Here is a 26,583-nt window from a genome sequence, read left to right as displayed (position 1 = left end):
GCTCTCACAGTCAATTAGATATAAATCGCTGAACGAAGTGGCTCAGGCCGAATTTCTTTCTATTTTTGTTACAAAAAGGTTGGTTGGTTTGTGACAGCATGTGTTGACCTTCTCCTGGAAGATTACTCAAGTATAATCATTTATCATACATCATTTATACCAAGTCGTGTCTTAAGACATTCATTTTTGCGGTTCGCATCTAAAGAAAATGCCAGAATTTCTTTAAAATTGTTGTTGTCTGTTTTAAAATTCGTTACCTTGGGTTGAATACTTCCTAAGTTAGAAAAAAAAAAAAATTCATATTCTCAATCGTTTCTTAGTTTTTCTGCGTATAATTAGTAACTTTTCGGCTGCAATCGAGCCTTCTTCAGACCTTGTTCATCGACTGCTCAGATTATTAGCGCCTCTTAATACTTATTAATTATGACAATAACTTCTTGATCCCAGAGGGTTTGAGAACAGTAGATGGGAAATCTATTAAATAATTGTTATATTGCGAATTAAAATGATGTTACAACTTCCCTCCAAAATTCTTCATGCATTTGTGTGTGTATTTAAAAGTACATGTGAGGCCTGTGAACAATTTACTTTGCAAAACAAAAAAAAATATCTAATATAATCTAATAAAATAAAATCTGATCTAATAACCTGCCTTGGGGGAACAACTATGTAGTGAGAACCCGTGAGATAATTGTAGCAGTAGCAAGCAGTTAGTTAATAAACAAGTGAAAGTACTTTCTAATACGAAAATTGGGATTGATGAAGCAATTCATAAAATCACTTTAGGAGATAGGGAATGCTTCAAATACTTCGTCACCAAGATTCAAGGTCTCTCGGAGGCAAAATTGCAGATCTGTGTATGAAAATATTCTGGTTTAAAAAACTAAAAACTAATTATATGATATATAACAAAAGACATCAACAAAAATAAAATTTATTGAACATCGAACATCACAAAAATATAATGGAATAAGGAAGAGATCGATTCATTGATATTAGTTGCAAATAATTATCAAATATTGGACTGTTTACAATTTAAACCGTTAAAAATAATTTTTACCTTGATGTACACATGCATACATGAACGTGATGCGACAAATAGACAAAATAACATATTTACACATATTTAACATTTCGTTTATGAAGTTGTAAAAAGAGATTTAAAAAAATAAAAGTTATTTTAATGCCTCCAAGTACAATCTTCTCAGGAAGTTAGAAAAACTTTATTCTCCATCAAGATTTGGATTGAGAATCAGACGGGCCTAGTATATCTTATAACATTGTAAAAATTATCCGACATAGGAGCAGCAATATTAAAATTTGGTTAATATACGACGTAATCTTAATATCTTTGGACAATGTGGGCAAAATCATCGAAACTTATTTGTCTGTGCTATGACCTTTTAATGTCTAGGGAGCAGCATTGGCATGTGTATTAAAAGTTTTGATGAGGGGTCGCGGACTTAGTCTTTTCTTAAATACATTTTTCATTAAATGATTAGATAAATACTATAATTACTTATAATAAAGGCAATCTGCATAATGTCTTAAAAGTGAAGTGACCTATAATAGCTACAAAAATAAATGAAACATAAATAAAATAAAAACAAATAAATTAATGCCACTGATAGCAGGTTTAAAACGCGGACCGGGAAGCTAAGATGTATTGCAGTGTATAAAAAACGATTCGTCTCGGATTTTAATAAATGATAAATAAAAACAAAATCACAGTAGTTTGTTGACTTTCATCCACCAACCTAATCAGTTGGAAGAGAAGTCCACCTGAACAAATAGGCCGTTTTTTAATTTAAATAAACGTAAAACACAACGAATAAAACTCACATTGTCACAACACAGCATGGTAGAGTTGTTTAATGTAACATTTCACATATTTAATTGAAAATGCTTGTTAGTAAACTAGGATCTCCTTTTGCATAGGTTTACAACCAAACCCCTCTCCTTAACTATCGCAACCCACATGAAACTGTCCATTAAGTCGTGTACATACGAAATTTTAACACTTCTGATTAAAATAAGCATTGCTATGTTTTACAGTATTGGACATCACTGAACATAACGACGGGGCACGGGTTGTGCGCAGCTGGCCTGACAAATAACATCTGGGCTAATCAAATAGTGTATAGGAAGCAACATTTTCATTTGGAGATAACTAAAATCTATGCCAGTGATGATAATATACATTTTTTTGCAGAAAATTTATTTTTCAAATCCAATTATGAGGGTCAATCTGCCCTTAAAATATAATATTTTAAAAAGCGACAAAAAATGCTATTACTTGAAGCAAGTGAATACTTTTCAAAGAAACAGATTTGTGTAATAAATGAAATTTTATTTTTTTTAAAGATTTAAAAAATTAAAGAAAATTAAACGAATCTAATAAAAGAAAATTCGTCTCAGAAAATGAAGTGTATTTAAGTTTCTTTACTATATTTGTAGAAGTTATTGATAGTGTATTCTTTTCATATCGATAAGAGAGTAGGTAATACTCTTTATATGTGAGTTGAACTAGCCAGAAAACTCCACAATGTATAAGAGTGTCATGGATAAGATCAGAGTAATAAAGACAACTGAGCAATGAGGGTGATTAGAGACAAATCTAATATAATTTTGTTTAAAAATTGAAGATGTCTCTCTGTTAATACCAGTTAGTGATACAGTTTTTGTAATATGCTTACAGACGAAATTTACAAACATCATCTTGGATTCATTGGCATCCAAACGTGGGTAGAACAACAATAGATTCACTCAAAAGACATTCTTTAGCATTCATTGAAAAAAAAAAACTTTTCAACATTTTTTGTGTTAACAAAATAATAATAATAACAAATTAAACAAAATGATGGTTTCCTTCTAATGTAAAACCCCTAGTAACTTGTAAGAATTGTATATATTTGGAGGGAAACTTGAAGTAGCTGGGTCAATTAAGTAACGGCTTCTACAGAATCTACGGAGAGACTGCAATAAATGTAATCAATAAATACTTCAACCAATGAATTAAAATTGGGGAAAAATTTGTGGAGAGCATCTAATTAAACCTTAACGGAGATTTCATTGTAACAGTTACTATAAACGGAAAGTTAAACTTGATGTCCATCGGCTGTCTGAATAGTTGACTGTGTTGCCAGTTTGATTTTAGATTTTCACCAAGAGTTGCTGTCAGTGTGAAACAGCTACTATTCTCCAATTTTGAAGTTTCGAAGAAATCAACTGAAATAAAACGTAATGGTTAGTTAACTATACATGTTTACGTTTAGAAAGAGAGGTTAATTTGTATACAGAAACAAAGAAAACACAGTGGGCTCGCCGGTCATGACTTTTAACAGTTGAAGCTACGGGTCACAAAGAAATAAAATTCACAGGATCTAAAAATCAGGGTGAAACTTTACTTTCTCAATTACAATTGTTACAATATTCGCACGAAAGGGTCCTAGATTAGGGCCTGCCTGCCCTTTTTAATAAATAAAGTTTTAACCCTCTTCTATGTTTTTACCTGAAAATGTCTAACCGCCATTAACTCACTATTAACTCACCGTTTTCTGCTCTAACTGTAGGATATCCTTCACATTCAAGTTCCCAGCTAACATTGCCCAAATGTAAAACGAAACAATTGCATTTAATTTTAATTGTTTTGATCACTACATTACTCTCAGACAAATCGAATTTCCATATCACAACTCCAGTCTTATTCTCATCTGAAACAAATTTTTTTTATGCCAATTAAATTTTATTTTTATCTATAAATGTAACTTCTATTATTGCATAAATGGAGTTTTGGGCTAAATTGTGAAAATGAACTGAATCACTTTAGATTTTACCACTATTCACAAACTCTACTTAAGTGGTCGCGCCTGGTATAAGTAAGTCCATTTTTATTCATGTGCCTGAGTACATTTTTAATACGCAAATATAAAAAGGTATGTCAATAACCTAAGCAACTGCCAAGGATAACATAAGTACAATGAACTTCACAATGGCTTAATTTAAATGTTCATCACTCCCTTTCTCTTTATATAATCATTTACTCATAAAAAAACTTACTCTTTTTTTTGTTTTGTTTATAGCACTGGAATAAAGACAAATTTGTAAGAGTCAAAGAGTTAAAACCACAATGTCCAGTCAAAAAATCCAACGAGGCGTACGAAAAATGTCCGTGAATAACATATTTCATCTTATAATCAGCCCTACCACCGGGTTTCTTAATCAGCATTTTAGATTGCTGACAACCCGCCGAACTCAACTGCAAGGATGCATCAATCCTGTAATGCAGGAAGATAGGAATTGTCTGTGCCGTCAAAAACAAGAAAGTAGTTTCATATAATAATAAGCTTGTACGAATAGTATTCGCACAGTCAGATTATTTTTATGCACACCAGATGGCTTTAACGGAAGTGGGTCTTACTACAAAATAACCTAAACCTGGGCTGAAATAAGGAAACTACAGAATGTATTACGACCGGACGGTGCTCACTGCCAGGACAACAAGGATCTTGACATGAGACTAGACGACTTGAAGTTGGGTGTACTTAGCGCTTATTTATCAATATCCTAGGAAGTGGATAAGCTATGCTAGTTTAATTATCATCATTTTGGTATAAACCATTTTGGACCTCACCTTTCTTTGCAAGATAAGTCATTTTCCAGTCGGTTTCCTCTTTTCTAAAAATATTACGATAGCTATATGTGTAATTGTGCCATCCAAAGTAGATTCCTTCTTTACCACGTTCATCTCTCACATAAATATCTTTAGCCGTACAGTATCGTATACTTAATTCTTTTTTCTCTACCTGAAATAGTTAACCAAGATTACAGAAATTTGTATTGATTACACACTGCTTGAAAACATGACATTTTCATGCATGTCTATTCAATCCTGTCTCTTTAACCAGTCTCAGTGTGGTGGAGAGAGGCTCCTGAACTTTATCGAAACGGCAGTACTTTGCCACATAAGCCCATCACCTTTACTTTAGAGTTCAGTGCTTTTTCCTTCTTTTCTTGATTCAAGCTATCAATAACCAAGCGCATGCGTGTATGCGATTCTGGATCTGCAAAGATCCATACAAAAGAAGACTACAGTTACCTCACCTGAGTGCTTTGTTGTGGAAAACTTAACAAGTCATTTAACTTGTCTTAGACGTAGACTACCCAGGAGCCTCGGGACACCCAGACCAAAAAAACAAAATTTTGATATCGAATTCATTAATGAAATAACGAAAAATAAATTTCATTCACAAATGTAACTTTGAATTTATTACATAATAAACATTGCCATGGTAGCAAATATAAAACTTCTACTTTCTATCCTTTTTCCTTTCTGAGATATGTTAACCCTTTTTTGGACTTAACAGATCTCTGAAACCTAAGTATTTCTGAAGAAAACCCCAAATATAAAATATGCCCAAAAGCAACACACTTTCTTCTGCCAGCAATGAAAATGTAATACGGACAATACAATTTATACGGACTTACTTCACTTTTCAATGGCGACCAAATGTAACCTTTATGCTCTTGGCATCCCAGTTCAGATCTAGCCTCCTTCCAGCTGTAAGAACCAGAAATACGACCAATATAGCTGCCACTGGGTTTCGGCTCTAACATAAGTTCTGCTAACTCGGTTATCACACCCTTCAATATGTATTTACGTCGAGCTATCGATTTATTATCAAGCCTACAATGCAAAAATAATTCGAAATTTATTGGGCTTTAAATATATGCATGCTACCAGAGGGAGGACTATTGTTTATAAAAAAGTTACAGGTATAAAAATCCATATACTCAATAATAATAATAAAAAATAAACACTTTTTATGTGCTCAATTATTTGGAGATTTACTTCAATTATTAAGAATGAAATAAAAACAAGAATGTAATGGTCATCAGAATATAACCTTACATCCATGCCGAAATGTTTGGCAATTTAATATAAATAAATAAATTTTGTTTTAAACCTTATTCTAATTCAGAGGAATTAGACTACTAATTAAATAATAATTTATAAAATTATTTAAAAACTAATGAATATGGATGTTATCTTTAAAGCAAAAAGCATTCCTGGGTTATTCTACAATAACATTTAAATTTTATGCCAACTTCTTCTTTTAGGACAGATAACACAAGATGTACGATTGTTTCAGTTTACTGATATTTGTTGTTACAAAGAATCATTATTTAGTTGGACAATTTTTTTTTAAGGTACATTAACATCTGAAGTTATTGGCGCCCGCAGCTTTTTTCAGTGCACTGCCAGCCTCCGGAAAGAGTTCGTTAGTTAGAGACAACACTGTCCACTGTCGCGGACAGTTGAGCTATTGAATTTTTTATGGTATGATTATTTAAAATATACTCCTTTCTGGTGGATTAGTAAAGGGAATCTAACATACATAGGCGTAGCAAAGATTCCAGGTCATTAATATTACATATCATGCAATGTTCTGTGTTAATTGTACCTTCAATATAATCTTACATTTTTAGCTGGATGGGCTGCTTTAAAGAAAAGAAAGGCGGCTAGAAAATGAAACAAAAATGTTAACATTTCTGGAAGATAGCAGACAGTCAACAAATAGTTCAAGCAGAAAATGCTATTGAATCTCAAATAAGCAACCACCTCCGGGAATGAATAAAATGAAACTGGGCTAGAAGAAGGGCTAGATAAAATCTCACGGGGGCATTAAATTAGAATTTTGTCGCTGACTGAATAGTTTTTATTGACGCCATTTTTAAAGTAACTGCCATATATAATGCTCATGCTCAGGTTATGACTTTTGTTCACACCATCCAATGAACTGGAATTAAAAGTAATTTAACTACCTCACTTATAAAAAAACTAAAATTGATTATTTACTAACAGTCTTTTTCTGATCTGTAGTATTTGGCTTAAATATTTCTTCTCCAAATGTGGAAGTCTGCGAGTTGACAATGATTTATGATTACATGAATATCTCCATGTAACATCTTGTAAATCGTCACAAGCTATTGCCAAGATAAACGTTAATTCTTTTCCCCAGCCAACTTCATAAACTAAAGGGCAATCGACTAGACCTTCGCAAGGATCGCAATGAATCCAACGATTAGTAACTGAAGACCATACCTAAAACCATATAAAAATGTATTGCGAAAAAAGTTCGTCTAATTTGAATATGTAAATATCAAGTGAGTGAGATCATCATTGAAGTTTAGCTCAAACTCAAAGATAAGAGGATTATTGTACAGAACGAAGCCTACTTTGTATTAAATCCTGGTTAATCTGTAATTGTAACACACATAAAAGTTCCTTGCATATAAGCAGAGGCACAATAAGCTGAAGGCGTTGATTAAAGTTAATGATACTCCGGCAGAGGAGGAAGGAGTCAGACCAAATTAGACTTCAATCAAAATTAACATTCAACATGAGATTTTTTTTGCCCCTACATTCAGTAACATGAGTAACAGGTTTTTTTTTAAATTAAAAAAAAAATTACCTCTGTCCATTCGTGATCTGTGAAATCGTATATGTAACGAGCTCTCCAGCCTAAAGCTATCACAATTAGAGTAAAAACCTGCACCCATTCAGAACATCTTCCTTCCTTTGTGCTCAATAACATGTTTGCATCATGGTATCTTGGAAAATCAGAAAATAGTCCGCACATCGGGCATTCGTATATCTATTAAAAGCAAAAATTGAATGAACATTAATTTGAAAATACAAAAGAAAACTAATGGCCGATTTTGAATTATTAGCTTATGTACGTATGTATATATAAGTGTTTAAAGATGTTTTTCTAGACTGCTCAAAGCTCAATTTTGACTGATGTAAAAGAAAATAAGTAAAAAATTAAAGACATTATACCCAATCGTGGGTATTGCTCTAAAGGGGGAGACTCAAACTGGAGACAGTTTTCTCTCAAGGAGGTCCAGACAGAGCTGTCTAGATCCAGAATCAAAAGATATCCAATTTCTGAGGTAACAAACACTGAGAATAAGAAAAATTACAAACCTTGCAGTCAGAAACATTAATAATAGCCCAACAAATGAGCCTAGCGGTAGTGGAAAGTATAGAAAAGAATAGAAATTAAAACTTTAAACTCTTGAGTTACCTTTGAATTCATAACTAAAATAAATACTCTAGTTTCTGTTCTAAAAAAAATATTTGTCTGATAATTAAAGTTGTGCCCTCAGTATGGGCATTCGCGTAGTCAACAATTCAGTTTTTGGATGTATGGATGTTCGATAAAAGTAAGTAATGCTAAATTGGGCTTTTAAAGTCTGGCACAATAAATACTTTAGATGAAAAATATTTAGCACTTACTGAAAATAACTTTTTTAAAGACTTTAATTACAAAACGGATCACTTACTTCAATTTTGTAAGGATAAGATGGCTTAGATGAACTCTCTATCAAGAAATCCCTAACTAGTGTCATATCTATACCACAATCCTTACATATTCTCACATCAACCCATGAAAAATAATCTTTCCTAAACCAATCAATTAATTCATGGAGAAAATACTTTTCATATAACTCTGCTTCTTCCAGATTCTTCTTCAATTCTCTAGCTACTTTCTGTTCATCCCTAAGTCGTTGGGAAGCTCTATCTGTAATATCACTAATTGGTACAGCCGATAGAGCTTTCATTTGTAAATTTCTGTCTTCGTAAGTTAAAACCATATCAACTAATCTATTTAAATCCGTCATTTTTAAATATCAAAGCTTGCAAAAAGTAGAAAAATTACACTCCTTACTGAATGTGTCAATTTGACAGCAAACTAGAACCTTTCCTAACATACAGTAGTGAGGAGTGTGAGCTAAGTGAAGAACCATCGATTATTCGTGTATCGATAATGAATTTGTATCAGTGACCATAAATCGACCGTACCGTGTAGTTTCTAATGCGCCCTTTCACTTTTTTTCATGATAAAACTCCAAAATAAGAAATTCACGTTTTCCTCTCACAATATGAATAGTACAGGATTCTTCAGATACAATCGTTACTTCTCAAACTAAGATTACGGATAAAGATGATTAACTGAAAGTGAAACTCCACCGATTTGTTTTTCATTTCGTGATTTTCATCAGTGCCTGTGGGCTATTTATACATAAAGAGGCCAATCAATGTGCCCGAAAAATTGATTTTTGCGAGATTTTTCAGGGAATGTATCAGGGAAACGGAAGCCCAAATTAAATGCCGCGACAGAACTATGTTCTAATCTATTCCCTACATACTTGGAGCTGTAGTCTTAGGCATTTTTACAAAGACCTCGTCAGTACTTCTGTGAAGAGATCTAACTCATAAGTAATTTTAAAAAGATCTGCAGCCTTATGCATCTTTTGCTCCGTACATAAGACGATGTACAGCCTGTGCAGTATTACAGAGAATTGCTATCTTACGCATCTCCGTAATCTAAATCCATAACAGAATACATATGAACAGCTTTACCAAATGAATAATTATTAAGGGAATTGTAACTTTTTGAGGGAGACTTTGACCTTAAACACGTGTCTAATATGTGCCTCTTCAGCACTTACATAAAATTCAAAAAACTACACATTTAAACATGCCTCTAAAGGCCACATCAAAACTGTGCAAGAATAAGATTACATACTCTTAGGTTGTATTAAACGTACCTACAAGGTCTACCACATACTATGTACATATTACAGATCAACTACCAACAATAAAAGCATATTGCTCTAATTTTGAATTTGAAGAATATTACTTAACTATTCTTAATTTTTTTATTTCATTCTCTTAAGGAATTCACGAACACTTTTGTAGACTTCAATGTACAATTTTAGTAGCAAATTCGTCAGAATTGTAATTATTGCGGTAAGAATAAGACATCCGAATTTATAATCTTTAAGTTATCTCTGTTATGCTGGGTTGTACGACTAATTTATTTATATTACTTTATTATTTTTTTGAGCATTCATTCAACTATATTGGCGTTCGCGTTTTTGTTTATAAATAAATGTAAATAAAAAAAAAGAAGACTTTTTTCAGTTGTTCACATGTACTGAAACGCAGATGCTGCTACTGTTAAACAAAACTAGTCTATCTTAAATAAAACTCAAACGTTAAATTTAGCGCAGGAAATTCAAGTTGTAATAGGCCATAAGTCAAAGAGGGCCCCCAGGGATCCATAGCCAATTTGTGTGAAATATGTGTTGCTTGTGGGTTGTGGGTAATGACGTCAAAAGACTGTTGGGAGTGGGCTAATGTTGATAACAAGTAATGATAGTCACAAGAGCAAATCAACCAACCTACTCATCACTCTAATCCAAAGTAATGCTATTTTTCCCCAATTTTTTTAGTCATTAAAGGGCCTATGATTGAGACACCAATGTTCTACGAAGCAATACGGCAATCCAGAGCGGCGCCATGCTTAGTATTTTTGTCTTGAATGTCATCCACAACAGTTTTCTTTCATTCAATGCTATTTTTACTTTGTCATACAGCTGTAAAGAGGTTGTATGTTTGTGGGACCGGATATACATGTTTGAATAAGTCGTTTTTACTCTCTCTTGCCTATTTTAATAATATTGCAGACAATTTTTTTTTTGCACTTCGACTGTTTTGAGATTTATGTACAGATTTTCTATTTTGAGGACATAACAGAAACAGTGTTTAGAGGTTTTCTGAGTGCGAACTAGTGGTTTCAGGCTGATTAACTGTAATTACATTAAAGTAATCGCCAAATTTTTTAAGGCGGCACGAATAAATTTGAGAAAATTTATAAAAAACATAATCCTCTAATTAATTTCTATCGAATATTGAAGGTTGGGGGCGACTGCCCTTTTTCTACAGCCCTAGACAAATTAATAATGAAAAAAAGAGGAAAATGAAGAGCTTAAGAAAACTGGATCGAATACTAAAATTCTGTTTGTAATTGCTTGATATTGATGGAGGTAAAAGGTGTTCGGCTATTGGAATTTACGATTAGATTACGTACCTACCTATTGACAATATACCAGCCTTTTGCACTGAACCTATGCTCTACGTCCTATCATGAAGAAGTAAACTTACCGCATGTAACTTTCACAATTTACTTTCATTAACCTGTAAAATTATTAGAATTTACAAAAAAAAAAATTATTAATGACTACATTTTTGGTACAAAGGTGAAATCAGTAAACAAATTTAATTTGTGATATTTAACTCAATAAAATAGTCAATATTTATCTAGACTAGTATGTTCTGAGAAAATAGAGCTTTAAACTTATGCTATGCCCATAATTGAAAACACTTACATGGTGTTAACAATTTCAAACAGGGTCGAATTGTCGGTTTGCATGAAGCAGGTATTTTCTTTCGAGAAATCTCACTTCATTTGGACCGAAACTGTTCTTTTGTGCAAAGAAACAAATCTATCAGACATTCTAATTATTGGCGATGGGGTTTTACTAAGTTATGTGTGCCATTATTACTGCAATGAATACACACCATTGCTTCGTAATTGATGCTTGGCCTGCATTCATGGGAAATAGATCACTGCTTATCCAAAACTTTCTAGTATTGTTGTACTCGTACAATCACTCCTAGGGATTCCAGATTTAAATGAAATCGGTTATTTTTTTTTTTTTCAAGGTTTAAGATTGTAATTATTTGGCAGCGCCCCTTCAATTCAGTCCTCCCTTTACTAAAGATGATACGGCAATGTATTTAGAAATGATGCGCACATTCTCGTGGAACTCTATTCTGAGAGGGCATGCATTGATTTTCATGAAGCCTAGCAAGTGAAATTAAGGATGTATAATCTTTGTATTTTAGATTTAGCCCAAGGGATTCGATTTAACTTTGCAATCAAAATCCCTTTGCTTACAGAATATTTTTCACATTTATACCCATTAATTAACAGAAACATACCGCTCAAACTCTCTTGCACTATATTGCTATACAAGACCCTTCTTAAGCTTTTAACATAGGTCTGCCCAGTCTGGTTTATAGCTAGCAACTCACTGACGAAAACACTACAGACTTTTCGAAATAAAGTACTACGAATAGCACTGAACGCCCACCATAGTTTACTAGGAACACAGAAATACATAAAGAACTCTACCATTCAAGCCATTCGCACTCATATAATCAATCTTCTTCCACACTGCCATCTTGTCTACTTCTTCCACACTGCCATCCACATCTTATCACCATAATGGCAAGCCTACAGCTTCATGAAGACTGAAGCCATTTTTCCAGATCGGCTTTACGTCTAACTACCAAATTAGTTTTCGTGAATGTAGGTGGATAGCTTAATTTTAATTTAAGAAAATGTATTTTTAAACGTAGCAAATAAAAAAAAACATGGTCTTGACCGGAAGGAATCGAACCCAGTACCAAAGTAATATTAGCTTAGTGGGCCTCGCCTACAACCGCTCGGCTATCATGCCGTTTAACCGCTGCACATATTCCAATGCATTAGAGGCTCATGCCCAAAATTTGCATAATAAAAAATGAAAACCTGTATGCTGGATTGAGAAACGTTTTGTTTGACTATGCTAAAATGAGTGCATCAATACGAATGCAACTTTTTCAGACAACATTCTCTCTCTCTCATTTCTCATTCGACTTGTGTCGACCTGTAGGACGTCAATGTAAGTCACACATTTCTCAGTACTTCGCTAAAGATGAGAACTCAACAGTAAAAAAATATAAATTAATTGCTTTCAAAAAAATTTTTTTTTTTCCTTGAATAGCTTTTTTTGTACTTACAAATTAGCCAGATGTATGTTATTTTATTGTCTCACTGCTTTCAAAAGTTAAGTTCATTAAAAAAAAAAAAGAGCAAGCCTCTATTAATAATGAGAAGCAAAAAATGTGGTTTCGAGTGATTTGTCTTAATTCACCCTAATCTCGATCAGAGATCTAAATGTGTTAACAGATCTAATCTGAGCATCATCTTAATAGCCATGGTCAGATCGCACATGTGACGCTGGCGTTGACGTCAACGATCTTCCGTTATATTACTCATTAGAATTAGTACTTAGTGATGATGACAAAAGGTTCATTAATTAAATCCTGCCAATGTGCAACTAAAGCAAAAAATAAATGCGAATTATTCATTTGTTTTTCTTACCGCGGTTGTTACATGTTGGAAAAAATTAAATTAGATTCAAAAATACGAATTGAACCATTGCACCTTAAGATGGGTAGTAAGTAATATCGTATGAGCGATTCTAACATCTATATAGTAACAATATTATATTAACTCAAATTTAAAAAGTCTATTTCATGGAAACGTACTGTCTTTAATGTTCCAATTGAAAAGAAGTTTTAACAGTAATATTTTAAGTTTACTCTTCCGGAATACCAGTCATCATTTTTTACTTTGTCTTATTCCTCGTAAGAAGAACAAACTACAATTAATCTGCGGATTTTAGATTTTTGGTTTTTACCAAAAATATTCTTTACGAGCTCCCCCTGAGTAAATGGTTATAAGAAATTGGTCTACAAATGTTTGTGTGGCCCCACATCGTAAAAATCGCGAAAAGTTTTCAATAACGAAAGCACGATAATAAATGTTTCAGCAGGTATCCATTTTCTCAATTTAATCTTTAATTTTTTCGAAGTTGGTTCTTTAAACTTTGCAAATTACGAGTTATAATTATAATAATTATTATTAATTATTTCCTTAAAAAATCAAAGGGCATTTATTTATTCTTGATGTTTCTTTCCTTTAAGCTCTACAGAATTTTAATGTACATTAAAGTTATGTCTATTTTTTTTTCCTGACAGGTAATTAACGTTACGTCTACCATTTTTGTTTGTAAACGGTTTCAAGGCAAGAGAAATTGTATTCATTTTGAAAATTTGCCTTATGCGCAATAATATTTCTTACCAGGATAACAGGAAATATCGAATTAAAGAAAATGTAAAAGATAACTAGAAAAAGTAGTCTCACATAATGATTTCTTGATAGAGAGTTTGAACTCAATTAATATTAAAAATGGCCAATAAATAAATCCCAATGACGTCACGCAAGTAATAGTAGTTTCAGTAATTAGGGTGTGTGACTAAGTCAGCTTGCAAGCAACGCACGGCTGTCTAGACAATTAGCGTACTATTCCATAGAGAGAACGTATTCTTCCACTGCAATTATTGCAACGGAATATCTTGCGCAATTGCAATCAGTCAGTGGAAGTTCCCTTGGCCAAGGAATTAAACTTCACCGCCGGATTTGCTACAAGTCCTACTTGATGATCTCATACATGAAGGTATTATAGGCTGAAAATGGAATTCACTTTAAACTAAAAAAATAGCAGCGGAATTTTCTTCAAGCTTTGATTTTTAGGAACTCAACCATTTCTCTGAAAATTTGGTAGGATAGCAATATTTTCCTTACTCAGAGGCAGTAAAAAACCAATAACAACTTTATTTTATATCAATCCTCAACGTTCTATTGCAACTCCAATCTATTCGGTACTTTGACTGAATTCTACTGCATATGCTTTTTTCAGTTGGGCTTAACATAAATTGCTTGTAGAAAAATAAACTTACACTGTAACATTCGGGTATTTTTTCAAGTAATATATATCGCTCCTGAAATAGCGGCAACAATGTATTCCGTAAAATAAATTTTAAATTGTTCCAAATTTTACTAATTTAAAATTACAAAATTATGAATAAAATGTTGGGTACTTGCTGATTTGTTTACCTTTTGTCGTTTAATCAATCCTTACACTTAACTTTTTAAACTATAAGTTTTTTTTTGTCCTTTTATATTATTTAATATTATTTTTTTTCTTTTTGAAACCATATTGAAGATAATGGCAGTTATTCTTCTTATTTTGCTGAATATTTGTTTGAATTTAATTTTAAATGGATACCAGTGAACAACACCAATATGGTAAACCCAGTAGAAAGGCCTTTATACGGAACTAGAAAGAAGTTATAACAGAAAATTAGTTTTGTAAGAATTGGAAATTTAAAAATAGTTTTATGTCTTGCCATTAACATTTCTGAGTATTATGTTATACCCACTTTTTTAAATTAATCTCACTGGGAAGAATACTTAAACGGCATTGTCGAGTTCATCTCAGAATTTACTGATTTTGATTTCATTGTGGTAGGTGACATGAATGCCAGAATCGGATCACTTCAGGAATCAGTGTTGAGCTATGTTTTGATTTAGATAGGTGGTACTATATCAGATGTTCTAGAGATAATGTGTTGAATGTAAGAGGGAATAAGTTTTAAAAAATTTATGTGATGAGTATGGCCTAGTTATATTGAATGGGCGTTCTAAAAGTGACGCTGAAGGCCACTTCACATATGTAAGGAGCTCGTGGTAGCTCCGTCATAGACTTGTGTTATGTGTACACTTAATGTCCTCCCGCTTATAATCGATTTCTCAGTAGAATGCTAATCGTTCTCTGATCATCTCCAAATTACATTTTCTGTAAAAATCATTCAATGTAGATGAACCAGTTTTTCCTATACTTACTCAAGATATGGTTGGTTGGTAATGGCATTTCCCTAGGTTTTTATCATTTTAATATGTACTCACCAGTTAATGTTTCTCCGGAGTTAGATTTTCTTTTTACTATGAAGGAGCTATAGTGGTTTTGGATAAAGTCAAGAACAGTTGATAGAGTGAGTTATGAATTCTTTACCCACAGGCTATCTTGTACAGCTCCTTCAAATCTTAATGGCCAGTGTGGTGTAGAGTACAGCAAGGCTAACTACTTAGCCATCTTCTTTTTACATTATATATATGATTTAGAGGGTGAATTTTAAGCAGGAATTGTATGCGGACACAAATGCGTTGTCGTTGTTCAAATGTGTAGTTAATGCAGAATAATGAATTAGATATTGAAAGTCGCTATGTCGCTGGTCTTATGTAAGCTGAAGAAAATCATTCCAAATACGCCACGAAATTCTTAAAAAATAATACAACTTTAGTATTCATCCTCCAAATACTTCCTTTAACCCCCAATGATGTGGAATTACATAGTGAATATACAAAAAAAAAAAATGTGTTACTCTTGGAGCAGTTTGACACCAATTTTAACCCATTGAATACATACTTGTTTTCTCACTTGTGCAAAACACGCAGTCTATAGATAGATAAATAATGAGAAAGGAAGACGAGATGTTCTTCAAAATAAATCATTTGATTCAGCATGCCTTGTCTGCTCCAGATGAAAAAGAGATTCTTGTAGTGTTATAAACACAAAGTATAATCGGGGTCTGTTGCACCAAAGATAGGTGGATGGAATGACTTCCTTCAACTAGCAATGTTCTTTATGGATAAACTATAGTGCTCAATAAGTAAATAGTTATAAATACTCGACGGAATTTTGGGAAGCGTGGCTTCTCTCAGAATAAAATTTATACTTTTATAGCAACAAGAATTAGAAATAAAATAATTAACATCATTTTTACAAAATATAATTTATTATCGGGAACAGCTAATACTATTAACAACAGTATCGCTGGTACCCTCATTTATAAACGTCAGATTCTAGTTTTGGTTTTTCAATTTTAAAATGTTTTCGGAAATAATAACAGTTTTCTTCTTGCTTCTTTTCATTGGTTAACATTTTCAAGACGTCCGACTTTAATGGGAGCGATGCTTTATCATATAATTTATACAAAAGCTCTGCCGGCAAATTTGAACAAATTTCTTCTTCCCTCTTTAAGTGCATTGCTTTACGTATAACTAACTTTATGATACATTCTGAAACATTTATATAATAAATTTATCAGAGGGTCATTCTTTTATGGAAGCTGTGACTTATTTATTTACCAGGTCATTCTACAAAATACGAGGGTCGTTTGAAAAGTCCGTGCAAAAATAAAAACTACTTAATTTTTTGGGGTAAACCTTTTTTATTTTTCAACATAGTCTCCTTTTAGGCTTATACACTTCGTCCAACGCTACTCTAGTTTGTTGATCCCTTCCGAATAATAGGATTTGTCCAAGTCTGAAAAATAGCCATTCGTTTCTGCAATCACCTCCTCGTTTGAATAAAATCTTTTTCCCGCCAGCCATTTCTTCATATTGGGGAACAAATAGTAGTCCGAGGGAGCCAAGTCTGGAGAATAGGGGGGATGTGAAACGAGTTGGAACCCTATTTCCATTAATTTTGCGACCACAACTGCTGTGGTGTGAGCTGGAGCGTTGTCGTGATGGAAAAGGACTTTTTTGTGGGCCAATCGTGGGCGTTTTTCTTGCACCTCGGTTTTCAAACGGTCCAATAACGATGAATAATATGCACCTGTAATAGTTTTACCCTTTTCCAGATAGTCGGTGAGGATTATTCCTTGCGAATCCCAAAAGACAGTCGCCATAATCTTTCCGGCCGAAGGAACGGTCTTCGCCTTTTTTGGCGCAGATTCCCCCTTGGTAACCCATTGTTTAGATTGTTCTTTGGTCTCAGGAGTGTAGTGATGTATCCATGTTTCATCCACAGTGACGAAACGACGCTTAAAGTCCTGCGGATTCTTCTGGAACAGCTGCAAACCGTCCTTGCAACACTTCACACGATTTCGTTTTTGGTCAAGCGTGAGCAATCGCGGCACCCATCTTGCGGATAGCTTTGTCATGTCCAAATGTTGATGCAAAATATTATGTACCCGTTCATTCGAGATGCCCACAGCACTAGCAATCTCACGCACCTTCACTCTTCTGTCATCCATCACCATATCATGGATTTTATCAATGATTTCTGGAGTAGTAACCTCAACAGGGCGTCCAGAACGTTCAGCGTCACTTGTGCCCATATGGCCACTCCGAAAATTTTGAAACCACTTATAAACTGTTCTAATCGAAGGTGCAGAGTCACCATAATGTTTATCAAGCTTCTCTTTAGTTTCCTGAGGCGTTTTGCCTTTCATAAAGTAGTGTTTAATCAACACACGAAATTCTTTTTCGTCCATTTTTTGAAAATCACTCGACTTCCTCGATTCAAACGAATGCCAAACACAAAGAAATAGACCGATCTGGCTGAAACTTGGTGTGTGTTCTTCCAAGAGTTGCTACTAACTAAACATAACCTCGATACGCGCCAGTGGTGCTATCTCTCTGACTTTGCATGGACTTTTCAAACGACCCTCGTAAGTGAGAAGAACTGTTTGATAATATCGAATAAAATGTATCAATTAGTTAGTTTTTTTCAATTGCACTGGTGCAAGTATTTTTTAATGAATTTTAAGCACATAAAACACTAACTGGGTTTAATGCGTGGACCCATATTTTAGTGACACGTTCCTTATTGACCAACAAACTATGTTTTGCCTGAATTTCAATCTGAAAAATGTTGGGGAATTGACCCATAGGTTCCCCCAAATCTGGTATTTAACCTATTATTTTAGTTCTTTCAATACTTGAAGCTCCATATATTAAGCCTTAAGTTAATGAAGCCATACTTCTTGCATGTCCCACTTTCAGAAAAGTTCCAGCAAAACAGCTGGCTGGCAGAAATCCCAAACCATCTTTTTCTTTCCCAATCCCTTCTCTAGCTATTCTGAGATATACCTCTATCGTACTTTACCAATCAATGATTGGTGTAATAATTCATACAAATTTACCATTTACATCTTCGAGACTATGTTCAAAAAGTCCATAACAAATAGGTGGCAGCCACTTGGGTGGAATATATTTCATCAATTTGCTGTATTCTGCACATGTTGAAATAAAAACAACCTGCAACATTACCATTAAAGTGATATTTAGCGAGTCAAGGTAAGGTACATCATGCTCTTAAGTAAGTTTACTTAAGTCTTTGTAGTGAAATCAGATTTTTTAAAAATTTTAAATATATTTTATAAAAAGCTAGGCGAGTGTGGTTATTACTGACCGTTCATTGTCAGCTCCCAAATTAACTGTTTAATTGAAAAGTTTATTATAATATGTCGGTAAACATCAATCATATATGGTGGGCTTTGAAAACCACAGAACCTCTGTCGAATGACCGTCATTTTTGAGGGATTCATACATTTTGATGTGGCATTGACAAGCTGCTTTCCAGAAGAGACCAGTAGTAAAATTAAACCAGTCGGATCATTAATTAAACTTAACATTTAGCATTTTCGAGTCGATTTATTTAAAAAAGTGATAGATTGTTCGAAAACAGTTTAATTGAATTAAAATAAAAGCTCTGTAATGAGTGGCATAGGCTACTCCTGTAATGAGACTTTAGTTTTATATTATTATTTATATTATTTTATATTATTAGTTTTGTATAGTACGATAATAAAAAAAAACTATTTACCATGTCACCTAGGTCAAAGTTCAGAATATACTTGTATATTTTCCACATCGCATCGTTTTTTACAGAAAATAAAAAAAATATTTTTTCTACGTTAATCGGCAGTGCTCCTCCCTGCAAGTTCATCATGAAAATAATATAAAATTAAACAAAAACAGATAAACTTTTGCTTTCTCCTTATTTATTTACTATTGGTATTTAATTGGCATTTTGCCCTTGCAAATTAGCCAAAAAGTATTGTATATTATTTTGAAGTATCATGTTTTAGAAGTTTTGATTAAGATTTGATTTAGCTTTAGAATAGTTATGTGTTTAGTTTGGCGTTTTTAGTTGCTAGAATGATGTTTAGGCTCAGATGTAGACGCGCTTTATATCACAAAAAAAAAAAAAAAAAAAAATATATATATATATATATATAGCGGTTACTACCGCAAGATTTGTGGCTCTGATTTTCAGTATTTCTATTTATATATGTATATGTTTTTAACTTATGGTTTAAAAAGTTCAGTATAAGTGTATATAATGACTATATAAGTCAATATATAGTCAATATTGAAGGATTTCTGCATTATTATGGAAGGACGGAGCATATACGAGGGTCGTTTAAAAGTCCGAGAATGAGAGATAGCACCACTGGCGCGTATCGAGGTTATGTTTAGTTAGTAGCATCTCTTGGAAGAACACACACCAAGTTTCAGCCAGATCGGTCTATTTCTTTGTGTTTGGCATTCGTTTGAATCGAGGAAGTCGAGTGATTTTCAAAAAATGGACGAAAAAGAATTTCGTGTGTTGATTAAACACTACTTTATGAATTGGCAAAACGCCTCAGGAGACTAAAGAGAAGCTTGATAAACATTATGGTGACTCTGCACCTTCGATTAGAACAGTTTATAAGTGGTTTCAAAATTTTCGGAGTGGCCATATGGGCACAAGTGACGCTGAACGTTCTGGACGCCCTGTTGAGGTTACTACTCCAGAAATCATTGATAAAATCCATGATATGGTGATGGATGACAGAAGAGTGAAGGTGCGTGAGATTGCTAGTGCTGTGGGCATCTCGAATGAACGGGTACATAATATTTTGCATCAACATTTGGACATGACAAAGCTATCCGCAAGATGGGTGCCGCGATTGCTCACGCTTGACCAAAAACGAAATCGTGTGAAGTGTTGCAAGGACGGTTTGCAGCTGTTCCAGAAGAATCCGCAGGACTTTAAGCGTCGTTTCGTCACTGTGGATGAAACATGGATACATCACTACACTCCTGAGACCAAAGAACAATCTAAACAATGGGTTACCAAGGGGGAATCTGCGCCAAAAAAGGCGAAGACCGTTCCTTCGGCCGGAAAGATTATGGCGACTGTCTTTTGGGATTCGCAAGGAATAATCCTCATCGACTATCTGGAAAAGGGTAAAACTATTACAGGTGCATATTATTCATCGTTATTGGACCGTTTGAAAACCGAGGTGCAAGAAAAACGCCCACGATTGGCCCACAAAAAAGTCCTTTTCCATCACGACAACGCTCCAGCTCACACCACAGCAGTTGTGGTCGCAAAATTAATGGAAATAGGGTTCCAACTCGTTTCACATCCCCCCTATTCTCCAGACTTGGCTCCCTCGGACTACTATTTGTTCCCCAATATGAAGAAATGGCTGGCGGGAAAAAGATTTTATTCAAACGAGGAGGTGATTGCAGAAACGAATGGCTATTTTTCAGACTTGGACAAATCCTATTATTCGGAAGGGATCAACAAACTAGAGCAGCGTTGGACGAAGTGTATAAGCCTAAAAGGAGACTATGTTGAAAAATAAAAAAGGTTTCCCCCAAAAAATTAAGTAGTTTTTATTTTTGCACGGACTTTTCAAACGACCCTCGTACTTATGGAAAGGGTCCTAATAATCACCTACTGTTCTACGTAACGATCTTACTGGAGTCACATACAGTAGCCATAATTAAAAACACTGTGGATTAAAAGGTGGATTTTGGCTGGTTTCTTATTTACTACCAAAAACATTGTTTTCCGAAATCCTAGCACTTCATATCATATTTTTCTGGTGAAGAACCAGTTACTAAAATTTTCCACAAGAAAGAGAGGCTTGTCCTCGAGAAGCCGTAAGAGAGAAAATGCAAGAAGAATATTACAATAGATAAAAATAAATTGTAAGATTACCCGACATAGAGGCATATATCTATCTAAGAATTGTCGAAACTTTATCTTATCTAATGAACCACCATTTTCATTGAGGAACCTTGTGTCTACAACAATCATACTGTGTAAACTGATGCGGAACTGGAGTACACTCGCTTCCAGGCAAGCAAGGAAGCACTGAAACACATCCAGAAACTCAACTCTAGGAGTTGGTTTATGTGGATTGCCACCTATATAGAAGACTCTGTGACCCTTTGGCGTCAGCTTTGGTAGCGTTATACATATTCTGAAAATAAAATAAAATAAAATAAATGACGAATAGTAAACATTATTTTATCCAAAATCACTGTCAAGGTCAAGCAACTCTGCCATAGCTCGCTAAAGACCTGCCCTAAAGAAAAGTGTTACCATTAATACTATCTGTCTAAACTCAACTTGGACAATCCGTTGAGAAGTTAGGTTTCTCATATTGCAAATGATACACGAATCAGTGTCATTTTCAGAGTAGCTTTTAGGTGGAGACTTATAGCTATAAATACATAATAAGAAATATACTTTCTTTTGGACTAAATGATTACTTACATTTTTCTCCATGTGTGTTTTATCACTTCCTTAAATGTAGCCAATCTGTTTACATAAATTTCTGGAAAGTATTCCATAAATTTGTAATATCGTAGTAGCCTGTTATATGCTTTTGGAATACTATTCTCACTCAAGTATAAGAACTGAAATAACTTCCCCACTGAAAACACCAAAACGGCTATGTGATCAAAGAAGTAATCAAATGATTCTCTAATTGTGGTTTACATAGTTCTGATTTGAACAAAAATTAGAAAAATTTTAGAGTAACCACTGTTGTGACAATTATTTTAAATGTAGGAAATAAATCTGTCTGTGTCCACGAAACCTAATCGGAAGTTGGAAATCAGGCTCCGCCCGAAAATTAAGCGATTACTTTACATCTAGAAAATAAATTTTATGCAAGTTAAAATATATTGTTGTCCAAATACTCTGAAGAATGCGCTAGCGAGTTTTATCTGATTCCAGTTAGCAAATATCGTTCAACTGATTCTTTTCTGAACAGCTAAGAAATTAGCTCTTAAGAAAGTGCTTAATATTAGCTTTTAACTTTTATTGAACAACTCTGCATGGCTTTGGCTATAATTTTCAAAACTAAAAATAAAAAATTAAAAAAATTCTTTAAACTTCGTTCACAAACTGACTGTACTTTCATAGTTAATCGATTTAACAGTCGTAATTTTCTCAGACATTCAGTCGACTCTAGTGGCTATCTATCTCACAGTTTCCATTCCTAGATCTTCCCCACTTGTTTAGTTTATGAGCTAAGTAAAAAAAAAATCAAAATTAATTTAAAAAGTTCCCTGGTTTCCTAAACGGAGATCCCGGGCTCCAGCAGCCTGCACTTAGATTTTCTCTTTCTGGAAGCCCCTCAGAAAGAGCTCCCTCACTGGTGATGTTCTGTTAAGAAAGAAGATTAAACACTGTTTCGGAGGCTGGCAGAACACTGAAATAAACTCTAGGCGACAATGACCACATGTTGAATTAATTAAACAAAAAAAGAGTGCATACATGCAATAATAATAATAATAAGAAGCCATGCATAAGTTGTAAAAAAATTTACTGAAAAACGCACAAGAGGGTTTGGAAGCATCTTTAAACATTTGTCTTTGTTGAAACATTTATTCCGAAAAATTGATTTTTGGCGTGTTTTGAAAGAATCAGCTGCCACATTAATTTTCATTTGAGGTCGAATGAATATTTCGACCGGCTACTAGAAATAATAATAATAATAATAATAGTAATAATAATAATAAGAATAATAATAAAACTTTAGGGGATGTGTGGAGACAATTTTGCAGACCCAGGCTCCACCCTACCTTGTTAAGCAAGGTGTAGTGATTGGAAGCTATCACATGTGTCATCCCAGCTCGTGTAGTATAAGGAAATAAGAAGAACTATGATATTGGGCGCTAATGACCAAGATGTCGATGCGATGAAAAAAAATAAATAATAATAATAAAACTTACATTGAATTCTGTTCGGCAATCTCTCGTCGGCGAGGCATAACAATTTAAGCAGATAGAGTTTTGGCCTCAGGGCTTCAAATTCGTTCTTGTGGCTTAAAGTTGCATCTTTATCATACTCGTCTTCAGCTACATATTCATAAAGAGGACTTTTACAAATACAAGGTGCGATAAAATAAATTTCTTTTTCGGTCTGATCCATTTTGAATTTCTGCTACGTAACCGTTTCAATGAGAATAATATAAACAATATTGTTTCCAAGGTAATGTTATTTTAAGGAATTTTTAATATTTTTATAACAATTAAATGGAAAATTATTAATATTTTGTTTGATAAATTGTGTTTTCGCACATGGAATATTTGCAAACTTATAAATTAATCTAATTCGTCATAAATTCAGATGGTGAGGTTTTTTTTTTTTTTTTGCTCAAATGGCAAGATGGACATAAATAGCTCTTTTAAGAGAGAATAAGTATAGGAATTCCTGAAAAGGAATGCGATACTTCCCGTGAATAGGCGTAAGACCAGGATTGCACTTTCATGTTATGTAGAGAAGCTCTAATCCCTTCATTCTGCCAAATTTGATCAAAATCTGACTAAGATTTACAGAGTTATTAGTAATAATAGTTTTAGTGGGGTGGGGCTTATACCAAATTGAAGTATTAAACACCCACACAAAATCATCAACTTTCCTTGAAAAATTATTAAAAATAAAATTGATAGATCTACACCGAAGCGAGAGCAAATTCCAAGCTCTGGTGATCCTCAGTAAACATGTATTCTGATGAAAACTCCTTGTTGGGTACGATCGCAGTGTGCTCGCCTGTCCAAGATGTAATTAATATTTAATTAATAATGCCACAAGATGCGGACGAGCTGGTTTGCTTACGTGCAAGTTCACACAGATATTGCAACAGTTAAGATTTCTCAAGCCTTCTGACAACTGTTCGCAGAACAGCAGGTGTCCATAACTTCGGCTTAAATTCAAGACCTGTATTCCTTATCATCGTTCGATATAAATATTCTAACAATCTTAATTCTCAGAGCATTACTCACTTATCTACAAATATGTGGCGTGCCTTATAGTTCACAGTATCAAATGAGCTTTTGACTTCCTCTTAATCGATGTGATTATAGTTTTGATTGACAACTAAATTAGTTAAACTTCAAATGAATTAGATAAAGGGATGTAGTTGATACCTACACAGGTTTGGTGAAGTCTAAAATATGAGAAGATTTATTGCACGATCTACACTGCACATTTCTTATATTCTGTTTTATGCAATTTCGATTTCACCTGGTAAAAACTTATGCTGCGTGCATTGACATATCATTAACCTTTTACCCAAGGCATGCAATCGAATATTTTACCAACTTTGCCTATATTTTAGTTCTATAGAATTTTTAAATAAATCTTATAAGGACAAAGTGAATATTACCCAGCATTCCAGGGAACAAAATATTTTCTTTTTTTTTTTGTTCTGAAATGCATTTTTTTATTTTTTTATAATCGTTTACTAGTTCAATGCACTTTGTTCAAAGTTTTTCTGACGTACGATTCTGGAAGGTGGCCCAAAATACTCATCCACAGGTGGTATTATCTCTTCACTTTACTCAAAACATTTTCCTGTCATAATATTAGTTTTGTTTAGATTTGTGAATAGATGCAAGTCTTAAAATGGGCAAATTTGGCGAATAGAGCAATTGTTTCACCAATTAACTGAATAAAGTATTGTTGTTTTTGTTAGAGGACCTACTATTGTAACAAACAATACCCATTGAATAAGCTTTTAAATTGAAAATAGTAGATATATAGTGTTTCTACTAATTTCGACGATTGAAACTTCTACTGCAACAAAAATCAAAGTGTTGCGTTAATTTGTTTTGTGAGTTTAACAGTGATCTGGAGCATTGCTCAGTATATTTCTTTAAAATAAAGGAATTGCCTTTGAATACTGCCAATTTTTTTAGTTTGCACGAATGACAACAGATTCCACAAGTAGTCGACTGCATTGTGCTGCTCCTTACCGTTCAATTATTTTTGTACTTTTATTGTGTCCTGCATGCTATTGTATTTGCAAAAACTGTCATTTTTATATTTTAGCGCCTTTAACTTTTGGACATTGATAATATTAATGAACGTTTAGCTCAATAAGAAAAGCAAGAAGCTAATCAAAAACTATAAAGAGAATTTCATTACTTAGTTTCTTTACTTTGAAATTTTCACTACTTTGGGGAGCGCAAAACAAAAAAAAAATAAAAAATAAAAATTAGCGAGTAATAGCGCCATATTTTTAAATTAGTAGGTAATACAAAGAAATAGATGTTACACTCGTGTCTCCTTGGAATCTGCACTTATATCATCATTTATGAGTTGAATTTTAGCTTGGCCCAAGCTTACGTACGCGCGGTCTGCGCACACAAGGGCGCTGCCTGTCACCAGATTGATAGATAGCTCCAGCGTTCAATTCTCAGAGCATTCACATATTCAGTAAATGATCGCACGCACAGACCACCATGTCTTCTGCCAGACATATAGTCACCGCATCCCCCACCAAAGCTCAGATGATGTGATTACATAGTATTTAGCTCATTATTTGAACATTCTTCAATGTAATTTCTTTCATCTAGAATTTAAAATGACGTGGCTTATTAAAGGCATATCTTAAGGTTGTATTTTCCTTAGAAATTACATCCTAATCTAAAATCTGATGTGAAACATATAATTTCCTCTTATTGTGATTATTAAAATTATATAATTGGCACATTGGTAGGAGTTTAAGCTGAAGCTGATACTCCTACGTAACTTCATTTACGAATTATATTGTAGGTATTGAGAATAAAACATCTATCGACCTAATTTGAAGAAAATTAATTCCAATTATTTCATTGCTCATAAATAGCATTTTTGGCGACTTCGTCATACGCTATTTTTAATTAAAACGTTTTCTTAGACTCTTAATTTTGGTATGATTTGTAAGCGGTATTGTTTACTTCCGTTTTATTAAATAATAATTGTTAAAACACTAAAAGGGTTACATTTCTTTTTGTTCCTTCTCCAAAAATTGACATACGAATAAATTAAATGATTTGATATCAGTAAAAAGTCGGTTACGCAACTTCCCAGTTTTCTGCATTTACACCCCTCTGTTCGGGGTAGTGTTTTATTAAAAACAAAAACATC

General features: G+C 33.6%; 2 protein-coding genes across 2 annotated transcripts; both read right to left on the bottom strand.

Moving 5' to 3' along the window:
- Positions 1-918: 918 nt before the first annotated feature.
- Pngl (N-glycanase Pngl) lies at positions 919-8,789 on the bottom strand. Its single transcript, XM_074139607.1, has 7 exons — positions 8,350-8,789; positions 7,476-7,658; positions 6,864-7,105; positions 5,488-5,686; positions 4,634-4,805; positions 3,552-3,713; positions 919-3,228 (listed from the first exon to the last, which is right to left on the bottom strand). Exons 1-7 carry the CDS (start codon positions 8,686-8,688, stop codon positions 3,047-3,049), a joined length of 1,479 nt encoding a protein of 492 aa, XP_073995708.1. The 5' UTR covers positions 8,689-8,789; the 3' UTR covers positions 919-3,046.
- Positions 8,790-16,398: 7,609 nt separating this feature from the next.
- Positions 16,399-23,675, bottom strand: LOC141460010 (uncharacterized). Its single transcript, XM_074139606.1, has 6 exons — positions 23,403-23,675; positions 21,937-22,096; positions 21,376-21,640; positions 19,204-19,314; positions 18,521-18,635; positions 16,399-16,667 (listed from the first exon to the last, which is right to left on the bottom strand). The coding sequence occupies exons 1-6, from the start codon at positions 23,599-23,601 to the stop codon at positions 16,432-16,434; spliced, it is 1,086 nt and encodes a 361-aa protein (XP_073995707.1). The 5' UTR covers positions 23,602-23,675; the 3' UTR covers positions 16,399-16,431.
- Positions 23,676-26,583: the final 2,908 nt, after the last annotated feature.

The sequence above is a fragment of the Rhodnius prolixus genome, unplaced genomic scaffold (assembly GCF_049639745.1).
Source record: "Rhodnius prolixus isolate KJV_2025 unplaced genomic scaffold, Rpr scaffold_47, whole genome shotgun sequence".
NCBI lineage: Eukaryota > Metazoa > Arthropoda > Insecta > Hemiptera > Reduviidae > Rhodnius > Rhodnius prolixus.
This window is presented reverse-complemented; position numbering and strand designations above follow the sequence as displayed.